The sequence below is a fragment of the Panthera onca genome, chromosome A1 (genome assembly GCF_046562875.1).
Source record: "Panthera onca isolate mPanOnc1 chromosome A1, mPanOnc1 haplotype 2, whole genome shotgun sequence".
Taxonomy (NCBI): domain Eukaryota; kingdom Metazoa; phylum Chordata; class Mammalia; order Carnivora; family Felidae; genus Panthera; species Panthera onca.
This window is the reverse complement of record NC_138339.1, coordinates 93,621,274-93,645,764: the sequence shown is the minus strand read 5'-3', so window position 1 is coordinate 93,645,764 and position 24,491 is coordinate 93,621,274. Positions and strand designations below refer to the sequence as shown.

Below are 24,491 nucleotides of genomic sequence, written 5' to 3'. Positions count from 1 at the left end.
GATATAATTGACATATTGGGGTCCTTTTATAAGGGCCTTAATCTCATTCATGAAGACTCCACCCTTATGACCTAATCAGCTCCCAAACAACCCATCTACTAATAACATCACACTGGGGATTAGTTTTGTGTTTTCTTCACACTCAATATGGTGACTTAGTAGGTTGAGAGCTGGGTAATAGGACTGGGAGTGTGGTCTAGTCAGGTGAATGTGACAGAGGAAGGGCAAAGGAGTTCAGAGTGGTTGCAAGGCAAGGATCATAGTGAACCATGAGATTGAAGCTGGAAGAGTTAAGAGCTAGGAATAGTGAGAACACTTCTGAAGACCTGGCCCTACCAGATACGAGAAATTTCTATGAAGTTACATAAGATAGTGCAGTTTTAGTACAGAAGTAGATAAATTGACCAATGAACAGAATAGAGAGGCCAGCAAGAGACTCCTATATATAGAATATTATTAAATAACAGAACTAGATGTCAGATCAATGTATAAAGGAAGGACTGGTGGAGTTGCACAAAAACTGGTTACTTACATTAAATTAGATCACCATGTCAGGCTGAAAACAAAAATCACCCCCAGACAGATTGAGGGCCTACATGTCAACAACAAATTTTTTAATTTCTTAATAGGTAGCAAAGGTGAATATCTTCATGAACTACACAGGATAAGAAGAAATGAATGGCTAATTTGACCATATTAAGAAACTGTGCTCCACAAAAACACCTGAAAGAAAGCAAAAAGAAGTTACAAATTGAATTGATATTTACAGGAAATGTTCATCTAAAGTTGGGATGCTCTGTACCTGAAGGTTTAGTAAAACATGCTGCAAAGTCATCTGGATGTGATGTTTCCTTTGTGGGAAAATATTAAATACAGACTAAATTGCTTTAATAATTAATGAAACATTCATAGAACTGCAATTTCTTCTTGATTCATATCTGGTAAGTCAGTTTTCTAAGAGTTTGTCTATTTCATCTCAGTTTTAATAATTACTACGTAAAGCTGTTCAGACTTTCTATTACACATTAACATAAGAACGTTATAAAAATATATGTTGTTGGGAGGTTTTCATTAGGAAATATAATTCTATACGGGTTATTTATTTCTTTTTGAGTGAGTTTTGGTTGTGTACCTTTCAAGGAAAGTGTTCATTTTGTCTTAGTTGTCTAATGTATGGCCATAAAGTTGTTAGTAATATTCCTTTATAATTCTTTTAATATCTGTAGATGAGTAGTGATGTCTCATCTTCCATTCCTGACACTGGTAGCTGTGTCTTCCCGCTCCATTTTTGGTCAGCTAAAAGTTTTTTAATCTTGTTAATCTGTTCAAAGAACCAGCTTTTGCTTTAACTGATTTTCTGTTTCTCTGTTTTTAATTTCATTGATTTCTGGTCTTGTCTGTATTGTTTACTTTCTTCTGCTTGCTTTGGATTTAAATTTGTTCTTCTTTTTCCAGTTTTTTCAAAGTGAAAGCTTAGGTCATTGATTTGAGACTTTTGTTCTTTTCTATATATTTAATGGTATAAATATCTAAGCACTGCTTGATGCATGCCTTGAGTTTTGATAGGTTACATTCTAGTTTTAATTCAATTCAAAACATTTACTAATTTTGAACAATGGATTATTTAGAATTATGTTTCTTAATTTCCAGATATGTGGAGATTTTCCAAATATCTGTGTTGCTCATTTCCAGTTTAATTCCATTATGGTCTAAGAACTTTAACAAAATTTTTGTTGTAGTTTGCTTTATAGCCCAGAATATAATCACTCTTGGTGAATTTTTCATAAACCCTTGAAAAAAAAGCATTTTCTGCTGATGTTGGGAAAAATGTTTTATGAATGTTCATTGGCCCAAAGTGGTTGATAGTGCTGTTCAGGTCTTCTGTGTTCTGTATTCAGGGTGATAATAGTGATGAGAGGTGAGGGCGGATGTGGGAAGGTCATAGTTGGATGTTGGGTTATGATTTATTTTAGGTATTGTGTTTAATTATTATATTATTATGAAAAGCAAATAACAAGGCATGAACCAATGGTCAGAGTGTGTTATGAATGAAAGCTTTTGATTACTATAGCTAAGAGAAGAAAAAAATGATTTAATTTTTGTTTTTGGAGCTTTGAGTTTTTCATTTTCTGATAAAGAAAGAGCTTATTACTTAATTTGAAGCCTGGAAATGGAAAGAATTTTCCTCAACCTTGGGCCTAAATTTCTTAAAAAGGCCCCCTGAATAAGAATCAGCTTGAGGAATTAGAGGGAAAGAAAGAAGGCTACCATGGCTGAAGCATAGACAGTCAGCAGGATAATAGAGGAAGATGAGGTTAGAGAGTTGGACAGGGCCAGCTCAAGTCCAACTTGTAGGCCCTGATAAGGAGTTTGGACTTTATTCTGGGTACAATGAGAAGCCATTGGAGGGCTTCAAGTAAGAGAGTTACAAGATCTGATCTACATTTTTAAAAAATCACTGTGCTTGCTATGGAAGAGCACTATGAAGGGGCAAGAGAGGAGTCGGTTTATCCATGGAGGGGGCTGATGAAATAGCACAGATAAGAGATTGTAGGAAATAGCATTGGAGATGAGAAGATTTCACAAAATTCTGAATATAATTTGGACTTAAACTGTGATGGAAGAGTGAAATCATGACATCACCACCACCACCATCTCTAATAGGTATTGAGCACTATTTAGGTGCCAGGCATAGGACTTCACATGCCTAATTTGTTTTAATCTTCAAAACAACACCTGTGTGGTAAGTGTTATTATTAACACCATTTTACAAAGAGGAAATTAAGACTTAAGTTAACTATAGCATGTTTGTTGGTTTTCAGATTAGTTATAAAGTAAAATTTTGACTTTTAAGTAGTTCAGAAAAAATTTTAATGCATGTTAAGTAAATAAGGCACACAATGGTGAAAAACAATTTTCTAGCCAGCAAAATATCAGGAAAAATAAGAGGTGCAATTCTTAAGATTACAGTATTCTTATAAATTGCAACCTGCTATCTGTAGGTTACCAGAGGTATGTGCAAACTGATAGGCACTTTGTTGTGAAAGAATGGTGTTTAGTAGTTCTTGAAATGTTGGGGGAGTAGGGCAAGAAAAAGAGTAAGTATTTCCCTTTTCTAGTATTCCCTTCCAAGTAGAAGGAGTTAAGTTAATGTAACTCCTTATTTCTCTGCCAGTTTACTCATTCCATGCCAGCTAAGGATGACATCTGTGGTTAATTAGGAAAAATAGTCTGGGTATGTTCAGCCCATCTTTCCTTTTTGAGACCCAGCCTCCCCTTGGAATAGACCTTTCCCATTTCTTCTGCACCAGCCCTCTCTTCCCTGTTGAGAACCCACTGCTGACGTGACAGGCAGTCATATCTGGCTTCTGTGGGGAGGGGTTCAGTTTCAGATAATTTTGCTCCTGCACTAAATTTTGGCATCTTGGCCTTTCACTGTAATGAAGGTGGCATTTTGGACTCCATTTGTCTTACCCCTTGTTTTATTTCTCAGCTGGTGTAGCAGTCAGGTGGGGCAGAAAGATATCATTATTTGACTTATCTCAGAGTCCCTTCACCCTCCCATCTAAGAAAAAAGATTGGTCTTCAAAAATTAGATCAGTTGATGAGGTTTATTTAGGTCAAGGGTGATGCTGATTCTCTGTACCATATGAGAGAGAAGTTGGCTTTTTAGGAAGAGCAGCCAAGGGTTTTAACAATATATTGGAGCATTTAGAATAGTTAGAAATGATTCCAAGTGTTTTAACTATAAAAATTGAGGTATTAGTTGCTATGGAAATGTGACAAGTTGAAATAACAGCTTTAAGTGAGAAAGAAGCAGCAGTAAGAATAAGACCAATGATTACTTGCTCTGTGTAACTACTAGTGATGAATGTTGAGTGCTTCATTTTTCCTGATTAAATTATTAAATGCAATTTTTCTCTTATCCAAAATGAATAAGATTTCTTATCCTCTCATTCTAACTACTTTTGAATATTTCTGTGAATAGTGAATAGTGAATATTTCTTCTCCTATCTATTTTTAAGGTGGAACTAAAGAAAGATGTGTGTGTTATCATATAATCTTAACAGTAATCAGGCCTGGTCTTTAAAATCTTGTTACTATAATTAAACCTCTGGGTAAGATCTAGGGGGAATTGACAACACTGCTCTTTGATGTCCTTTGTGAAGTTCCTGGAAGGGAGTTATTTTACTATGCATATTGGAAGTTATTCCCCAGGTATTCTCTAACTTGGCTGAGAACAAAACAAAATAAAATAGACTTTTATTTCAGCAGAGACCTTTGAGTTGTAAGAAACGTTAAAGGATCATTTCTCTCACTAGGAAAAGAAAGATAATTTCTTTTACTCATTAGAATATTAAGTTTTAGAATCTCATTCCCTGGAGAGGTTTAAAGAGGCTGGCAGGTGGGCCAGATCTGTGTTCTCTGTGAGTTCAGTGAAGACCAGTTGATCTTTGGTGATGGGGAGTCATCAGAGATTACTCTTCAGCTTTGCATTCCCTGGTAAAATGAAATTTCATTAGGACTATTTCTAGATTACTTAAGTGTAATATATAAGTTATTATAATATAAATATAAAAACTCCTATAAAAGTAAATGTGCATTTTATATCACTAAGACTTTATTGCTTAAAGGACTTTAAATAAGATAAAACAGGATTCCCCCCCACCACCCCTTAAACTGAAAGAACAAATAACAAGAGAGAAAAAGGAGTGAGGAGCTAGAGGAAGGGAGGAAGAAAAGAAATGAGGGAAGAAAAGAAAAGGACAAGAGTAATTTTTCCACTGATACTACTTTTTGTTGGTTCTAGCAGTCCGTACTGATTGTTAAGAGCTTCTTTGTTCATTTGTATGTATGTATGGATGTATGTATGTATTATTTGTGGGGGATAAGCTTAGGGATCCCCAGGGCTTACACCAATGGGTTAACAAGGCATAAAGAAATACAAAGCCGTAAAATGCTCACACCAAAATCAGGTTGGCACCCCAAGAATAGGGGGGTGTAAAGACACCCCAAGAATAGGGAGGCATAAAGATTCTAGGAATAGGGAGGTGCAAAGGCACCCCAAAATAGAGAGGGGGTGCAGAGCCCCCAAAATAAAGAGGAAGAGGCAAAGGCCTGAAATAGAAACCATGCAAAGGTGCCCAATACATAGGTATATGAAATAAACAAGATTAGATATTCAGGGTGGAAGCACTCCCAATTTAGTACTATAGCAGAAAAGCTGCTTTCAGAGGACAGTAGGGCCAGGTTAGGTAAATTGGTGAATTGGACTATGGACCACTATGCTGCAGGCAAAGCAGCCCAGAGTGGAGATGGTTAACAAAAGAAAAGGTGCCTTGTCAACCCTGAGGTTACTCCCCTATCTGTCTCATCCTCTAGGCTAGCTAAGATAAACAGAGCTGCTGCCTCATGTCTGCTGTAAACAACCTTCCTCCTGACTGCCCAGCTCCCGGAGTTTGTTTGGTATTAACCCAAACCCCTAACCACAAATATCTCAAGACTCCCTTTCCCCCATGTCCACAAATTAATGATCACAGATTCATTGTCCCTTTGTGCACGTCCATCGCCATGTTTGTAAGCCTTCTGATCCTAATAAAAACGGGCAAAGGACCCTTATTCGGTGCTCTTGTCTTTTCCTGGACATTAGCCATCTCTCATTTTCAATCCTGCGTCCCACTCTTTTGCTAGACAAAAAAGAACTTTAGACTTAGAGTCTACGACAATTATTTATTTATTTATTTTGAGAGAGAGAGAGAGAGAGAGAGAGAGAGCGCGCACAAGCAGGGGAGAGGCAGAGAGATAGGGAGAGAGAATCTCAAGCTGACAGTAAGGAGCCCACCTCGAAGCTCCATCTCACAAACCATGAGATCATGACCTGAGCCGAAATCAAGAGTCAGATGCTTAACTGACTGAGCCACCCGGGTGCCACAGCCATTACTGATTATTAAGATAACCCAAATGAATGAATCTGAAACCAGTTCATAGATATGGTCTTTTTCATTTTTAAAGGATTTTTTATTAAATTTATTGAAACTAAAAAACCCAAACAACACAGTTTACCCATTTTCCCCATCCTCCACTACCCATTGCCCCTTGCAATCACTAATCTGTTCTCTGTATCTATGAACTTGGTTGTTTTGTGTTTTAGATTCCATATACATTTGTCTTTCTATGACTTATTTCACTTAGCTTAATGCCCTTGAGGTCTATCCCTGTTTCTGCAAATGTAAAGATTTCACTATTTTTTATGGCTATATAATATTCCATATAAATATACCATATTTTCTTTATCCATTTATCCATCATAGTTAAAAACCTTCCATCAACAAATATATATAAACATAGAGAGATGTGTGTATTAAAGCAGATGCCTGCCCCTCATGTCAAGGTTTTAATATAAGCAGGTGAGCCTCCTTCATTTTAAGTTCGGAGATGATCAGCTGCCTCTGAGCTGGGGGCCCTGAAGTGAGTCAGTCCAAGTGAGAGGGCCATTTAAGAGACATTTCTTAGATCGCTGCTGTCTTGTGGGTCTCAAACAGGAACCCCATTGGTTTTCAAAATTAGATGTTTTGGGGGCTCATCTCTCAGGTACATATCTTAAAAGTTGAGGTGTCTGATGTGGACTTTGAACTCTTTACCACTCAGGAGGAAGCTCTGGGTTTGAGTTCCCTCCTGATTGTGGGTTGCCACACCTGTGGTAGGGTTTATGGTGAAATTGTGTCCCAGCTTTTCCTACCCACTTTGATTTGGTTTTCTTTTCATTTGCCTGATGTGTAACCATGACTCAGCCAGGCTTTAGGTTTTTTAATAGGAAATTGTTTCATATGTAGTGGTACACTCAGCATGTCTGTGGGAGGAAAGAAGTTCAAGATCTTAGAATATCACCATCTTAAACGAGAACCCCACCATGGGTATCATTTTTCATAGTATGGAATAATGCGCTTATGTGCCAGTGAATATCTAAAATTTACTCAGGTTTTCAGTTAAAATTTCCAAATTTATATTAACTAATTTAGCAGACAACATTTTGGATTTGTACCAGGTGGTTGTATACTATACTCTCTTAGAAACTAAGTGTGCTGGTTAATTTTTGTCCAAAGAATCTATTTTGTGCCTATTATAAATGATGGCCTGAAGTATATGGCAACATCAAAATGGCACATATTTTCAATATGAGTTTTACTTAGTGAATTAAAACCCTATCTCTGTCAAGGTGGATCCTGCATCTTCCTGGTGAGAGCATTTTTCAAGTGGTGGAAGCCTTCTCCTCCTTAGAACCCAGGTCTGTTAGGTCCTTCTTAACACTTAGACCTCCCTTCCTAGTCCATGCCTCTAATTATCACAGTAAATTTGGTACTTAGCAAACCCTTCCAATAAAGTTTCCTTTGCACTATAAGTAACGGAAAACCATTTCAAGCTGTGTTAAGACCAAAAGCCAAGTTATTGGGAGGACACTGGGGTAACTCACACACTTCAGCACCAAGAGATACACACTGAACTCATAAGAAAGTAGAGTCAAGAACTGGAAAGCTGCTTCAGCTTTTCAAAAGAGTTATGTCTCATCTCTTGTCTCTAGTCTATTAAATAACTGCCTTCCTCCAGTCCTTATCAGCCATTGCCTGGAGTGGAGTTGTGGCCAGTATCAGTGGAGGTCATTGGTTTGCTACGTGAAGCATCCCTAAGGTGTTTACTCCAGCAATTATTTGTTTACATTTCTGCACATCACTGAGCTACTAGTCTCATGGGGATCAGGACAGTGTCTTGTTCATCTTGTATTCCTGGCAGGTAGCATATGGCAATCAATATTTGTCTAATGGACAAATTTATGAAAGAGCAGGACTTTTGTTTCAGTGAAGCTTGAGATCCAAGAACAGAAATATATGCCACTAATTTGGTATATCACTTATGTTCCAAAAAGTCAATGGGGAATCAAACGTAAGACAAATTAACATTTTAAATCAAAAGCACTTATAAGTATTTCATTTACTAATCTGATTCTAATCAACTCAGAAGTTGATTTGATGAAAATTAGTAGAAATCATGGCAACAGTTGGACTCTGAATTTAATAAAGAGTATGCATTAGTCTGGATTTTCCAGAAAAATTATATATATATACACACACACACACACACACACACACATACACAAACACACACATATATATATGAATTTCATATATATATACATATATATGTATATGAATAGAATGTATATATATGTATGTATATATATGAAATTCATATATATGTGTATGTTTGTGTATATATATGTGTGTGTGTGTATATATATATGTGTGTGTGTGTGTGTGTGTATATATATATATATATATATATATATATATATATATGAAATTAATCCTATACGTGATTTGTTATAGGAATTGGTTTGTGCAGTTATGGAGGCTGAGACATCCCAATATCTGTGGTCAGCAAGCTGGAGACCCAGGAGAGCCAATGGTATAGCTCCAGTCCTAGGAAATGTGAAGGCAGGAGAACACTGAATTCTCTGCTCCAAGACAAGTAGAGAAAGTAAAAACTCCCTTACTCCACGTTTTTATTTTACTCAGACCTTCAGTGGATTGGATGAGGCCCACTCACATTAGGGAAGGCAGTTCACTCAGTCTACTGATACAAATATTAATCTCATTTAGAAACACTGTCAGAGACAAGGCCAGATAATGTTTAGCAAAATATTTGGGCACGTTGTATCCCAGTCAAGTTGACATGTATTAATCATTAGAGTCACACTCCCCTATACAGAGCAAGAAGTACTACTCTGGTAGTTTGCTAATGAACTGATGTAACTTGGGTTTTGTATATTTGCATTTCAAGCTACTGAATTTGATGAAATACTTGAATTAGTTGATTTTCTAGTTATGGTTGCCTAGATAGTCAGGCTCTGGGAGTCACAACCATGTGCACAAAGTGAGAATTAATTATGTGACATTTTTGCTGGGCTTATTCATTACTCTATACATCTTATTGAGTATCATCTTGGACCAGCAGCACCTTAGACTCTAGGTGTATCAGTTAATTAGATGCAGTCCCTGCTGCCATGGAGCAGACCTTCTGGTGAAGAAACACACCATAAATAGGTAACAAGAAAGTAAATATCTCAGTTCAAATGTGATATATGTTATGATGAGGGTGAACAGAATGCAGGGAGGGTTAGGAGGGGATGAGGTAATCTCCACAGAAGGAACAATATGTACAGTCACTGAGGTGTAAAAATGTTGGCATGTGGAGGGTGTTGAGAAAAGCTGAATCTAAGCCAGTGTCCTGGAGCATGGTCGGGAGAAAGGTTAGCATAAAATGAAGCAAGAGAGACCAGCAAGGGCCAGGCCATGCAAGACTGTAGGAGGTGGATGGATTTAGATTTTGTATCAGTTTGCAAACTTAGCAAAGACTACTATAATTGATTTGAACATTTGACTAAAGTGATTTTTGGTTTAAGAGCATTTGGATGAATAGAAACTGTGGTCTGGCAAATGCTCGATGTTCCTTCAGGCAAATATTAGAATGCGTTTTGTTTTGGATTATCTTTAGGATCCAAAACTGCGTTTTGTTTTGGATTATCTTTAGGATGTATGTATAGTGAACAGCCTTGAAAGGTAGAAATACTGTCTTCCTCTTACAAAGGGCAGGTTTACTTACAGCCTTGGAAACTCAGGATTTGTCTCATGAAATGAAACCCATTGTGTGTACAAACGTCCATGTGGGCCTAGATGTATTGCTCTATGGGCAAGGGGTATTGTCACAATATACTGATGCTTATGCTCCTTGCTATGTGGTGAGTAATAAACTTCTTTGTCTCTGGCCCTGGAGTCTTGTGTCTTCTGCCAGAATCCATGAAACTAACAAGCTGACTTGTTAGCTTATCAGTTGGGTAAAATGTCAGACCCTTCACAGTTCTGGACAAGGACCCTTCAGCCATATCAGCGGGGAGGTACAATGCCAAGCAGGTGATATCTTAGTGCCTTGCAGCCTGCAAATTATCACATTAACATTTTTATCATTGCTTTTCTAAAGTTACAGATGAGCTATTCTCTGACAATCACATCTTAAGTGTGACTTCTATTTTAAAATACATGTGTGAAACCTACTAGCTACTAATTATTCTACCTTAAATAGTCTTCACCAAGTGGAGGAAAATTTCAACAACAGAAGGAATGCTGTTTTAAAAATTTAGGAATCAAGACATAAAATATATTGAAATGAAACTTGATTTAAAAATAAAAATTGTGTATACATTTGTGCACCTGAAAATATAACTGGAAATATAACTTACATGGTAAGCACCAAGGAGGTAACACTATGGTCTCTGAGTGTTAACTGAACCATTATTATCACAGTACAGGGGTCTTCATGGGCTTGGCCTCTTACCTTCCCGTGACCAGGGATTTGAGGAGCACTGAGATCAGACCCTACTGCTGCTGCCATGGGAGACTATGAGCTATTGCTCTGGCAGCTGGAGGCGATGTACTACATTTGCACTGGCCAGTACGATCACCGTTAGCCTCATGTGGTTACTAACCACTGGAAATTTTGGTTAGTTCGAATTGAGATGTGTATAAATGTAAATTGTATACCAGGTTTCAGACTTAGAGCAGAAAAGGAAGGTAAAATATCTTATTAATTTTTATGTTTGAAATAGTATTATAGATATATTAGGCTAAAGAAAATATATTATTAAAATGAACCTAACCTGTTTGTGCTTCTTTCAGTGTGGCTACTAGAAAATTTTAAATTATATACATAGCTCTCATTATATTTCTGTTGAACAGTGCTATTCTAGGTCCTTGCTCCTCACAGACAAGCAGCATCAGCATCATGTGGAAACTTGTTAGAAACAAAGAAGCTCATGCCCCACCCCAGACTGGATCAGAATTTGCATTTTAACAAAATCTCATGTGATTTGTATGCATGTTCAGAGTTGAGTAGCAGAGCCCTAAGACTAGGATTGCCTGATTTAGCAAATAAAAATACAAGATGTCCAGTTAAATTTAATTTCAGATAAACAACAAATGATTTTTAATACAGCATATCCAAATATTGCATGGAACATACTTATTAAAATTATTTATCGTTTATTTGAAATTCACCTGTTACCGGGTGTCCTATGTATTATTTGGCCAGCCTGCCTATGACTAAACTCCTCCTGTCCAGGCCCATCTTACTACCAGAAATTCCACAAAATCAGGAAAAAGACAGGAAGGTGAAAGGAGAGGTAGGGAGTGGAAGTTGGGCAGAGTGAAAGAACAGAGAAGAAAAGGAAATATGGGAAGTAGAAATAAGATGAGCATGGAAAGGACACATTGATGGTGATGACCTCTTCTGTTTTATAATATTTCTTAGCATCTTCCTTATTTCTCCATCCCCCTCCCCCATCCCTAGTTGTGTGTTCATCTCCTCTTCACTTCTCTATAGGGCTTCCTAGAGCCATGTTAGAGGATGGTGTGTGTACAAAGTACATGTCCTCAGGGTCAAGTCCCCAGCCTTCCTATAATCCATCATCCCTGAAGTGTCACTTAAAATATGATGCCTTTCAGCTACCAGTACTTTGCCATTAAAGTGCTCATGGTTCTTAAGTGCCGAAAATGCTGACATATTCATTTTGGAAGATTTTCTTTATTGTGGCATTTTAATTGTATTTTTTTAAATGTAAAATGACTCTTAGGGATTTTGTTCTTTGGTTTGTGTTTTTGCATGTTTTTTAGGTGGCAAGGGAGTGGAAGTGGAGGCTGGCAAGGAAAGAATAACCATAGATATTCTTTTTTTTTTTTTTAATTTTAGAGAAAGAGAGAGAGGGAGAGAGCAGGCAAGTTGGGAAGAGGGACAGAGAGAGAGAGAGAGAGAGAGAGAGAGAGAGAGAGAATCTCAAGCTCCTAGGCGGGGCTCAATCCCATGACTCTGGGATCATGACCTGAGTTGAAATCAAGAGTTAGATGCTCAACTGACTGAGCCACGCAGGCACCTCTAGATATTCTCTATTTAGCCAGGCATTGAAGTAAGGAAAGGCTTTCATCTATTGTATTATTTATTTAAAATTTTATTTTATTGTGGTAAGAACATTTAACGTGAGATCCACCCTCTTAACAAATTTTTAAAGTGTATAATACAGTATTGTTAACTATAGGTATAATCTTATACAGCAGATCTCTAGAATTTATTAATCTTGCTTAACTGAAACTTTATGCCTGTTGATTAGCAACTACCTATTTCCTCCTCCTCAACCTCCAGCCCCTGGTAACCACCATTCAGTCTTTGCTTTCTATGAATTTGCCTGTTCTAGAACCCTCATGAAAATGGAATCATGTAGTATTTGTGACTGGCTTCTTTCACTTATAATTCCTCAAAGTTCATCCATGTTGTCACATATTACAGAATTTCCTTTTTTTAAAGGCTGCATAATATTCTGTTGTTTGTATATACTCCATATTCCTTATCCATTCAGCCATCAACAGATACTTTGGTTGTTTCCACATCCTGACAGGCATTAAGTCATATCTCTTTGTGGTTTTGATTTGCATTTCCCTGATGATTAGTGACATTGAGCACCTTTTTATATGATGTTGGCCATCTGTATGTCATCTTTGGAGAACTGTCTATTCAAGCCCATTTTTAGGTTGGGTTATTTGTGTTGTTTCTGCTATTGAGTTGTAAGAGTACCTCAAATATTTTGGAAAGTAATGATTTATCAGATATATGTTTTGCAAATATCTTCTCCCATTCTGTGGGTTGCCTTCCACTCTGTTGATGGTTTCCTTTGCTGTACAGAAGATTTTTATTCTGATGTAGTTCTGCTTGTCTATTTTTGCTTTTATTGTCTGTGCTTTGGTATCATATCCATGAAATCATTGCCAAGACCAGTGTCATGAAGATTTGCCCTGTGGTTTCATCTAGGTTTTAAGTCTTTAATCTGTTTTGAGTTGATTTTTCTGTCTGGTGTGAAATCAGGCTCTGATTTCATCTTTTGCATGTGGATATCCAGTTTTCCCAGCACCATTTGTCCTTTTCCCATTGTGTGTTCTTGGCACCCTTGCTGAAGAGCAGTTAACTGTATGTGTGAATCTGTTTCTAGGTGCTGTATTCTGTTCTGTTGGTCTTTATGTCAGTTTCTAATGGCAATACTGTACCATTTTAATTACTGTAGCTTTGCAATGTATTTTTAAATAGGAAGTGTGATACATCCAGCTTTGTTCTTTCCCAAGATAGATTTGGCTATTTAGGACCTCAGTATATCTTCACAACAATTCTTTGAGTTAAGTACTTTTGTCCCCACTCAGCAGATGAGGAAACTGGAGCTGGGAAAGCACTTGAGGGCTGTCTGACTCCAAAGTCAGTGCTCTTTACCATTACCTTCCATATCTCTCAGCACATGGAGAATCATGAATTTAACAGTACACTGTGAACTAGGACACGTGTAAAATTAGATAAGTTTTAGAGATTTTTACTCACTTATACACCTGAAAAATACATGTAATAATGTATATCTTATAGATTTTTGAGGGCAATTTAATAGCTACCTGAAAAGCAGTATGAGATTCTTATTAAGAGTTAGAGTATCAAAGCAATGCCAGTTTCTGAAAAGAGGTTAATTGAAAATCTGCTCCCCAATAATTTTTCATGAAAAAGCAAACATCTTAAATAGACCCACTGATTTCACTCTATACTCTAAATTAAGCAGTATCAGGACCCTCCCTCCATCCTCTCCCCCACATAATACATCCTGGGAACGTGGTTTTTTTATTGGTTGAATATGTTGTCAGTCACAAGGCATGGAAAGTACTGCCTCTGCCCTGTTTGCATTTATGAATTAGGAGATGTGCTTGGTTAGAAGAAACTGATTAATTTCTTGATGGGAAGAAAAATCTTGTTTAGTTTTTCACTCATTTTTTTATGTATGGGATTTTCTCTAACTTTTGACCAGATACTTGCCAGGAAGAATGTAAGGTGAGTAATTGCACATTTTTAAATTCAGTGCATCTGTTAACTTCAATGCAAGTGTGGAACTAGATGGTTCTGTAATTTCTTTTTATTGTTGCATAGCTATATTTGTTTATAATTCAAATTGGATATATTAGATTAGATCATTCAGTAGCTAATAAAATCATTGAACCAGAGTTTATAAATAAGAGATGAAAATATAATCTTTATTATAAGAGGCAAGAGTTATTTAAAATGCACAAGAAATATTTGTATTGTATATCAAAGTATGTATCTATGAGAAAATGACTCAAATCAGTGTTCAGGTTTCTTTTACACTTACAAGTAAATGTTGATTTCGTGGTTTTCTCCTGCCATTATTATGAGAGAATAGAACAAGGAAGAATTTAAAAACCTCAGAAATATATAACCTGTCCTTCAAAGAAAAGGTGTTGAATCATTTTAGCTGGTAGGAGATGGTAATTGTTTAGATTACATACTGTTTAAAATTAACAAGCAAAATTTCTATTTCTGTTTCCTTTGTCCCTTTGGCTCTTTCCATACCATATAAGGGAAACTATAGAGATTTATATATAAGGGAGAATATTCAGAATCTGAATAGCATTTAACTTATGTCATATCTCCTAATTACTTATTATGTGCCATCCCAACAAATACATCAGGGAATTTAGTGTGAACTGCCACACAGGGTGGTCTGCCAGAACTTGTGTTAAAGAATCTTTGTCACTAGCTAATAAAAACTAGAAGTACAGGCATTTTCTGTTTGTTTTCCCCATTGTTTGTAAATCAGTGCTTTAAGTTCATTTTCAAATAATAGGTGACCTGTACTCCTTAGATTGTTAAAGCTTAGTAATGTTTCCTTACCTTGTTTATACAGAAATTACTGATTTCTATATTACACTGGTAAAATGTACAGCAAGTACTATAAAGTCCCAATTCTGTTTCTGAAGCAAATTTATTAGGTTTAAATAATCTTAGCTTCAGAAGGGATCCTAGAAATCACATTAATCAATGATCATTTGAATCTAAAAATATAGCATATTAATTCATTATGAAAGAAACAACACTTGCTGTTTTATGAATGTCTTTCAAATCATGGATCTGAAATTTAAAATACCTTTCAGTCCTATGGGTCAATTCAAGGTTCTTACATCTCTAGGAAGGTTGATTGTATTTTAAGCTTAGTACTTGTTTCCTGGGCTTAAGAGAGACTAGGAGTCACCACTCTTCCCTTACATATCGCTTCCTCAAATTGGGTTTAAGCAATTCCTTGAACAAAAAGGAAATATTTTTCTTTTCACACAGCTTCCTGTGTGATCTCCTATTTTCCCCTTCCCTGTCAGACTTTGTTCATTCATCAATCTGTTAGTTTATTCATATATGTAACACATATATTTTTAACACTTGGTGCTTTTAAATAGCTAGGCACTGTGCCAGGTTCTGGGTCTACAGTGGTGGTTAAAACAGATAGAGCCCCTGCCTTCATGGAGCTTTAAGTCTAGTGGGGGAGGTTCTCTCACTAATCAAATGTGAGTCATGTTGTGAAAGAAAAGTATGGGAGGCTATGAGCACATATAAATAGGGGGATCTGAACTGCTCTGAGATGGTAAGAATAGTGTTCTTAAGGAAGTGACATTTAAGCTGTGATCTGCAGTATTTGGAGGATACTACCAGGAGGTAGGGGGAAGGGGAGGATAGAGAACATTTCAGGTAGAGGGAATAACAAGGCTAAAACTTTTATGAGAGAAGAAAGGAAGATGAAGCATTCAAGGAACTCAACAAAAGAAAGCTAGTCTGGCTAGAACAGTCAGGGGAATAGGTCAAATGAGGGGAGCACAGTTAGCAGGTCTTTCAGGGCCTTAGAGGTCATGGTGGGAATGTGGTCTTCATCCTGAATAGAACCATGATGGGGCTGCTTCACCTTCACTTTCGTGAAGGCATTCTTGGCAGCCTCATGATGGACTACCTGCTGTATCAAAAATATGCCACAAGCCACTCACCACAAACTTAGGGCTCTTGATTACTTTTCAAAGGTATTGCAGAGATCTCTTTTACTGGACAAGGATCTGAATATTTTAGAGACAGTATAGGTTTTTTATTTTTTTTATTTTTTAAATTTCTTTTTAACCAGCATTTCTCAATTTATTCACATAGGTAACTTTAACCAGTAGTTCTTTAGCTCTTATTTTAGTTAAGAGATTATGTAGTGATGTGAAAATGCATATAGATTTTATCTTTAGTTGAGATTATGGTATCCCATAAATCCTGATTAATTTAGTCTTATGGGTATGGGAAAGGCATATCTAAATTACAGTCATTTTAAAAAAGAAGCATAGCAGTGTTATTGTATATTCACGACCATAGATTCATTGAAATGAAAATAAGCCTGTGTTGTCTTCTAAAAGTTTTTCATTTGCGAACACATGGAAATTCTTAATGAGTAGAGCAAAGTGTCAAGCCAAGCATATTATCAGTATGGTAGCTTATCCATTCATCTATCCATCCATCCATGCATTCCTTCCTTCCTTCATTCATATACTTTTATTCAGGAATATTAAACTGTTTTGCAAACCAGATACTATATTTACAAATTGTTAGGCAGTTAGTTAGGCATGAGCTAGGAGAGGTAAAGCAGATGCTGGCCACACCTTCCGAGCCACCCCTGAGGGTTAACACCAAATTCAGAGCCAAGTCTAAGGGCTAAACACAACAGCAAAGGCCTAGCCACAGTGCTGGCTCAAAAGCCATAAGGGGACTTTGAAGTGCTGAGAATGAGCACAAAAGGTGTAACTTGACCCTTAGAACCTTTAAGGTCAGAACAAAAACTCGTTACACACTCGTAAATATACAATACATAAATAAGTACAATTATCACAGAATGCATCATGGGTAGGTGCATGCGCAGAAGCCAAAATACGATATAACCACCAGCTGTCAATCAAAAATGTCAATCAGGGGTACCTGAGTGGCTCAGTTTGTTGAGCCTTGGACTTCGGCTCAGGTCCTGATCTAATGGTTTGTGAGTTCGAAGCCCATGTCAGCTCACTGATGTCAGCATGGGGTCTGCTTGGGATCTTCTGTCCCCCTGCTCTCTGCCCATCCCCTGCTCTCTCCCATTCTTTATCTCAAAAATAAACATTTTTTTAAAGTGTCAATCAAAGCCAAACTTACATGTGCAGAAAGCAGGCTTAAAAGGATGCAGCTAGAGCTTCTTGGTGCCATTGCCAGCCTTGCTCCGGCTCTGGTCCACTTTCACTCTTGAAAGTGTACTATACGGATCTACTCAGTAAACTCTATCTCCCCAGTCTGGTCTTGGGTCTCCAGTTCTTTGATGCATCTGAGACGAGAACCAAGTGACCTGGTAACAATGACTTAATACATTTTTATCTCATTTAGGTAAACTATATCTCAGAATTTTCAGTTTTTGTTCGTTAAGACATTTTAAGATTGAGTACTTAACCCTGTATCATGATATATGATTTTTTGATCAACGAGATTCAAGTTAAATTTTAAAGTCTGTTTGTGTATGATGATGTTATTGGAAAGCTTGAAGCTCTTTAAGCAGTATTGCCTGGGTATTAGTGTTTCTTTCACATATTCAGTTACTTTGTAACTTTCACTACAGAGTTTAGAGTTTAGGTAAGATAGAGATCTTTTAGCTAAAGCACATCTCTATTGTGGTTACATGATTACTGATTGGAAAATTAAAGTAAATTTACAGGAAATTAAATTTCTTAATGGTCCTAGGTGTAATTGGGCTCAGAGGACTGATTCATGCTAACCCTACTCAAATGACAGTTACTATAAATCAGAATACAAGTTTATAAATTTTTAAAGGAAGGCATCTTTTTAAAAAGACTAAATTAGACAAATTTAGTCAGTTTATCTTTAGTAACAAACAACTCCAGCTTTTCAGAATCTCATGATCTCAAACATTTATTTCTCACTCATATTACATGTTGATAGCTACAGGTGGGCTGTCATAGCCCTGCTCTAGCTGTTTCCCATATCTTGTCATTCCAAGACCTAGATTGAAAGAGCACCCCTATTTGGGCATGCCATTGTCTTGGCAGAGGGAAAAGGGCAAGAGGTGGCAGACACATGCAATACCTCTGAAAATTTCTAGAGAACTGGCACACTATTGCTTCCATTCATATGCCACTGTCTCAACCAAGATGCATAGCCAAGACTTAACTCTGGGGCAGGGAATCTTCTCCACCTACAGGGAGGTGCTGCAAGGTATATGGCCAAGGGCAGGGATATATCCATCTCTGGGATTGTTTCCAGGGAGTTGGGAACAATCATACACTCCACCATACTACCACAGTATTAAAATATGCATAGCGGATTTCTCAAATAATACATTTTAGACATTATCTAACAACTTGCAATTACTATTGACAAAGTTTTAGTCTCCAACACTTCCCTCACCTTTCTTTCTTTATCCCCTCCAGCCCTCCAATATATTATTATTTACATTATTACTTTCATTTAAATCTGTCCATTGGTGGATGTTCAGACAAACAAAATGTGGTATATCCATACAATGAAATATTTCTCAGTAATAAAAGGGAATGAAATATTGACATATGTAACATCAATGAATCCCTATCATTGTGTTAAGATTGAAAAAAGCCAAACACTAAAGAATATGTAGTATTCTATTTATAATTCTAGAAAATGCAAACTAATCTAAAGTGACACCAAGTCTTTAGTTTTCCTGTGGCTGAGAATGGAGGGAACATCTCTCTCCTGCAAAAGTGCATAGGGAAACTTTTGTGTGATGTAAATATTCTGTACCTTTATTATGGTGGTATGCATATGCTCAAACTTATCGGATTGTACACACTGAGTGAATGTAGTTTATTGTACTTAAATTATACCTCAGTAAACTCGATAAAGTGAGAAAAAGTTGTATATATGCATGAATTTATTAATAGCAATGAGTACATATCATGGTCAGTTATTTGTCCTCTTTAGAAATTCTCATTAGTTAATAGAGACTGTATTACCAAGAGAATGGTACATTCAGTTTGTAATTGGTTCCGTGTAATTCATTTTAAAGCACTTAACTGTGATACAGGTTTAGTAACTCTTTAGCTAAAATTATGTTTTACATATGGATAATGATATGTAATATATCCCTAATTGTAAATATATTAAGTTTTTGTAATATCATATATACATATAGGTCTTAGCAGTCGCTTAAGTATAGAGTTTAATCTGCACTCTCCTATACTATAGGTTCAAGTTATGAAAAATTTAAAATAAACAATAAACTAAAATTTTTTATAACATTTATGACACAATTAGAGATCTAAGCAATTGACATATTTAATGTTAAAGAATTATTGATATTTTCTAGATATAACTGGCCTATTATTTTTAAAAGTCCTTATCTTTTAGACATCCATACTTAAGTCAAATAATTTCTGGTATTTTCTTCAAAATAATACCTCAGAGGAGAAGTAGGTGAACTCATAAGTGAAAAAAGGTTGCTTATGACTTGATAATTACTAAAGCTGGATGTTGGGTACAAGTACATGCAGGTGGGAAGAGGACTTCTGTTTTTCTGTTTGTATGTGTGTGCTCTCAATATTCCATGATTATATTTATGTGTGTTTATAATATTCCATGTTAGAAAGATGTGTAGATTTTCTAAGTTAGCAATTTCACTTCTAGGAATTTATCTTAAGGAACTTCTTGGGGATATGAACAAACAATCTACAATAATGCTTAGTGTAGTACTGTTTATTAATTGGAAACAATCTAAATACTTAAAGGAATTTGGTCAAATAAATGGATACATTTGTATGATATAAATACTAACATGGAATTCAAAATTATATCAGAAAATCATGATGAGCACTGGGTGATATAGAATTATTCAATCACTATATAGTACATCTGAAACTAATATGACCCTATATGTTAGCTAATGGGAAGTAAAATAAAAACTTAAAAATTACATAAGAAAAATATATAATTACATGAGAAAATATTTGTGATATACGTTTAAGTGGAAAAAAATTTGCACTATTTTTAAGTATTATAAAAAGTAACTTATATGTGTTGTGTGTGTGCATCTCTGTGTTTGTGTGTGTGTACAGTGAAACAACAGAAGGATATATATTATAATTTATATCCTAGGGGTGCCTGGGTGGCTCGGTCAGTTAAGCATTCTACTCTTGATTTCGACTCAAGTCATGATCTCATGGTTGGTGGGATCCAGCCCGCATCTGGATCTTCTGTGCTGATAGCATGGAGCCTGCTTGGGATTCCTTCTCTCCCTCTCTCTCTGCCCCTCTCTTGCATGCGCACGCTCTCTCTCTGTCTCTCAAAATAAATAAAATAAACTTAAAAAAATTTACATCCTCATAATTTTCAGAAATAGCTTTTTGGCAATTGGGTCTTTTTTAAATTTTTATTTATTTAAAGTGCTTATTTCATTTGAGAGAGCTAGTGAGTGCACAAGTGGGGAAGAGGGAGAGAGGGAGAGGGAGAGAGAACCTCAAATGGGCTCCACACTCAGTGTGGATCCTGACATGGAGGTCAATTTCACGAATGGTGAGATCATAATGTGAGCCAAAATCAGGAGTCTGACGCCCAAACCCCACTCAGGCATTCCCAGTGCATCTTTTTTTTTTTTTTTTAATAAAAATGATTGAATATTTTTGCTTTCATATACTGAGTACAGGGAGTATAAAATTTCATGGTAAAATATTTTATTATGTTTTATTGTTTGACTATTTGGTTTATTATTTGGTTATTTTTGGTTAAACCTCAGTGTTTAGCACACTGCTTGGCACATAGTAGGCCTTCAATAATAATATTCACTGGATAAGGATTAGGGTTGATATTTACAAATTTAAAAAAATCTGAATTTTTCATGTTTTCTTTGAAGAACATGTATTACTTTTTAAAATCAGAAATTTGCTATGGAAAAGTAAACAGTTTTGACAGGTACTTTGCCTTCTACTTTGATGTATCATAAACTGAGATATCCTCCTTCAAACTTCTTATAAAACCCAAAATTTAGCTATTCAGCATCTTTTTGTTTTTTTCTAGTTTCATCTCTCAGACATCTTCAAATAAAGAAGTGGTTGTAAACGGTAAGATCTGTATTTGTCCTTATGATTCCTTGAAGGGTTGAGGAGAAGGTTATTGTCTGTCATGGGCTTCCCTGAACACTGGTGATTGGAACAGCAGTCTCTTATGTAAAATCTCTTGAACTAGTATATTCTAAATTATCAGTCAGAAGAGGCTCAAGCCTGGTATATTTCACATTGCTTAGCATTTTATTGTCATTCGGTTATATTAATAAATAAGTTACATTTAGCCTTTGTATTCGTATCATTTATTTGACAGATCTGCAGAGTAATGGAGATATGAAACAAACCCAGAATTGTACAACAGTACCAATCACACAGGTATGGATATGTTAGGAAACTAGATTGTATCTTAAAAAAAAAAATTAAACATGTTTCAATCAGGTCGGAGCCACTGTGAAAACATAAATAATAATTCTGTTAATAACTAACATTCTTGTTTAAGCTTTGGGTGGGGGAATACATTACAATAGTCTTATGGTAAAGAAAAAAACTAAAGTTTTACTTGCTCTTGTATATTTTCATTACAATATTCAGCTTTACTTTTGTTACTTTCTAGGCAGGATCACTATAGTAACAGTTTATCTTTGGTTACTAGTAAGCTTGGATTGCTGCTGCTTCTTTAATTTCTCTTTTATCTGTACTTATCCTGGAGTAATTGGTATGAAATGGTTGATGTAGATAAGTAGATCTTCTTTCAGATATAGACCTGCCTTTGTGACTTCCAGGGTCAAGTACCAAAGTGCATTGTCTTGAGCTTCCTAGAAATCAGCAAGGGTTTCATAAAATGAAGAATGATATTAGAATACCCTGTTAGTTTATGTATATTAAATGATCTGGAGCTGCACTGTCCTAAGCAGTAGCCAGTAGCCATATGTGGCTATTTAAATTTAAACTCAAATGAAATAATGTTAAGTAAAATTAAGAATTAATGTCCTCAGTTGCACTGGCCACATTTGGTGCCATAAGAGCTACATATAGCTAGAGCCTGCTGCGCTGGACACTGCAGATATTAAACATATCCAGTATTGCAGAATGTTCTATTGGGCACTAATGGTCTGGAGAATTATGCTTGGTATCTAGAAGCCTCTTGTTTGTTGGTTTGTTTTTTTGTTTAACATCTTAATTTCTTTATTTTATAAAGTCCTGTTTTATTTAGGTTCTGATTTTCATGGCATGTTGAATTTTTGTTTTTAATTACTAGACTTTTTTTTTGAGCAGCTTTAGGTTTACAGAAAAAAACTGAACAAAATATAAGTTTCCTATATGCTTTCTCAATCACTCCCCACTCCAGTTTCCCCTTTATTTAACATTTTGTGTTAGTTTGGTATGTTTGTTAAAGTTGATGAACCAATATTGATAGATTATTATTAACTAAAGTCCATAGTTTACACTAGGATTCACTCTCTGTGTTGTACATTTTATGAGTTTTGACAAATGTATAATGTTATCTATTACTGTTAATAGTGTTTTACAGAATAATTATTTCATGGCTCTAAAAATCTATGCTCTACCTATTCATCCCCACTTTCTCTCCCAGGCTGGTGACTTTTTAAAGTCTATATTGCTAATATTATCATTTGCAAAATTGGATCTTTTTTTTTTTTTTTAACAATTTGGTCCTTTCCAATTTGGGTGCTTTGTGGAACTAGTTTCATATACTTTTCAGACATACCTGTCATTTTAGCTTGTTATGATTAAGATGGGTCTACTTGTCTCCTTTGTCCCACAGTAGTATGGACTCTGGAGCTGGAGAGATCAGAGACTCAATAGGTTGTGAATTAATCCTTTTACTTCTGAGAAGCCTTTTGTACCATGGAAACAAATCCATCTCTTAAATTTTGTTTATTTGGTTAACTAGACTCTCAACTACACTCTGAGCAGACAAGGACATTTGGAAAAAGAAGCTTGGAATGCATTCAGCCATCATAGCCCAGTTAATGTCTCTATGGATGGAATTCCTTGCATTCTTTTCTGGGCCAAAAGAATAACAATAAAATTTAAGAATCAGACCTGGCTGGATTTTACAGATGAAGCTTTTGGACAGAAGGCAACAGTGGATACTAGCAACTCAAATTGCAGTGAAGAAAGTGCCACGTAAGTTGCCATTAGGGTATTGTGATCTGTTAACTGGGCGTTCGAGTTTTCTGACATTTCAGAAGATGGAAGTAGGTTCGTTTGTAGTTAACTTGAAACACATCTCTGAGGAAATGTTTAACATCTACAATGAAAGAAAAATCAGAAATTAATTTAAAAACTATTTTTCCTAGCTATTTTCTTGTTATAATACCTCAAGGAAAATCAGAGTTGTGAAAGAGGAGGTTTTCCAAACTCATTCTGAAAACTGAAGAGGACCCCAGGCTTGGTATCAACTCCAAATGTGAGGTGTCCACCTACTTTTGTGCCAGCAGGGAGGAAATCGTGTATCAGCAAGCCGAGTCCTACGTCTTCTACTGGGGGAAACCATGAAGGCTGACTCTAGCCAAGGAAGAGTCCCAATTCTAGAGAGTGTTCTGAAGTTGTGGAATGTTGCCAGTTTGCAGGGGTATCTTTGAATGGCCAAATTTCAGAGAATTCTTTAGAACAGTTCTTCAAAATGATTATAATAATTGCTTTTGATTTGAGATAAGCAGATTAAACAAATATCCCTTTTAAGGAGGAAATCAATGTCCAGTACCTTTCTCTGCTTTTAGTCATCTGAGCAAAAATTTTTTCTTGTATTTGTTTTGGTCAAGAAGGAGTAAGTCTGGCATGTCCCACTTGCTTTCGGTAAATCTCCTTGCTTTCAACATTTGCTGGTATAATGAAGGCTTTTGGAAGATTGTCTGCATTTGTTCTGGCCTGGTTGAGATGGGCAGAATGCTAATGTATACTGTGTATTTGTGTGTGTGTGTGTGTGTGTGTGTGTGTGTGTGTGTGTGTGTGTGTGTGGCATTTTTACTCCAGAACTTGACATTTCATTTAAAAATTATTGATGATGGGCGAAAATGGATTGTATTAGTATTACAAGTTATATTACAAGTTTTAGTAAGCATCTTGCTATTCAGAATGATTGTCTCTTATTAGAGAATTAGAGGATTCTAAGTATAAGCATCCAGAGTCCTCCCAGATTTGTTTATTCTGTTACAGCACAGACTACCAAAGAGACTCCAGCACTGCTGAGAGCTCAGGACTTGTTCCTTGGGCTCTAATTAATTCCCTACAGGGCTCTTTATTTGTGGTCAGCTGCCTGGAGAGAGGCTGATTGCCTAGGGATCATCTTGCCTGTCTGTGGCTGACTGGCCCTTCTTGATTCCATTTATTCTGACCACAGGATATTTGTGGGGGAGATCAGAGCACCACAGTTTTTTTGCTGGGCTTTAGAAATCTTAATGATCACTGGGAACCCAGAAACAGAAAAAATGACAACCTGGCTTCTAGGCCCAGTTCTGC

The 24,491-nt window shown here is 36.2% G+C and overlaps 1 protein-coding gene across 2 annotated transcripts in view; it reads left to right on the top strand.

Moving 5' to 3' along the window:
• LOC132680399 (V-type proton ATPase subunit S1-like protein) overlaps positions 1–24,491 on the top strand; it is a 39,950-nt gene that overhangs the window by 3,271 nt on the left and 12,188 nt on the right. Inside the window, exons 2-5 of one of the 2 annotated variants that reach the window (XM_078448380.2) lie at positions 630–941; positions 21,019–21,062; positions 21,319–21,380; positions 22,921–23,156. In XM_078448380.2, coding sequence (XP_078304506.2) covers positions 21,339–21,380; positions 22,921–23,156 — 278 coding nt within the window. In that variant the 5' untranslated portion in view covers positions 630–941; positions 21,019–21,062; positions 21,319–21,338. Of the gene's footprint in view, positions 1–629; positions 942–13,811; positions 13,957–21,018; positions 21,063–21,318; positions 21,381–22,920; positions 23,157–24,491 lie in introns of those variants that run through there. The other variant, XM_078448379.2, reaches the window with a different exon arrangement.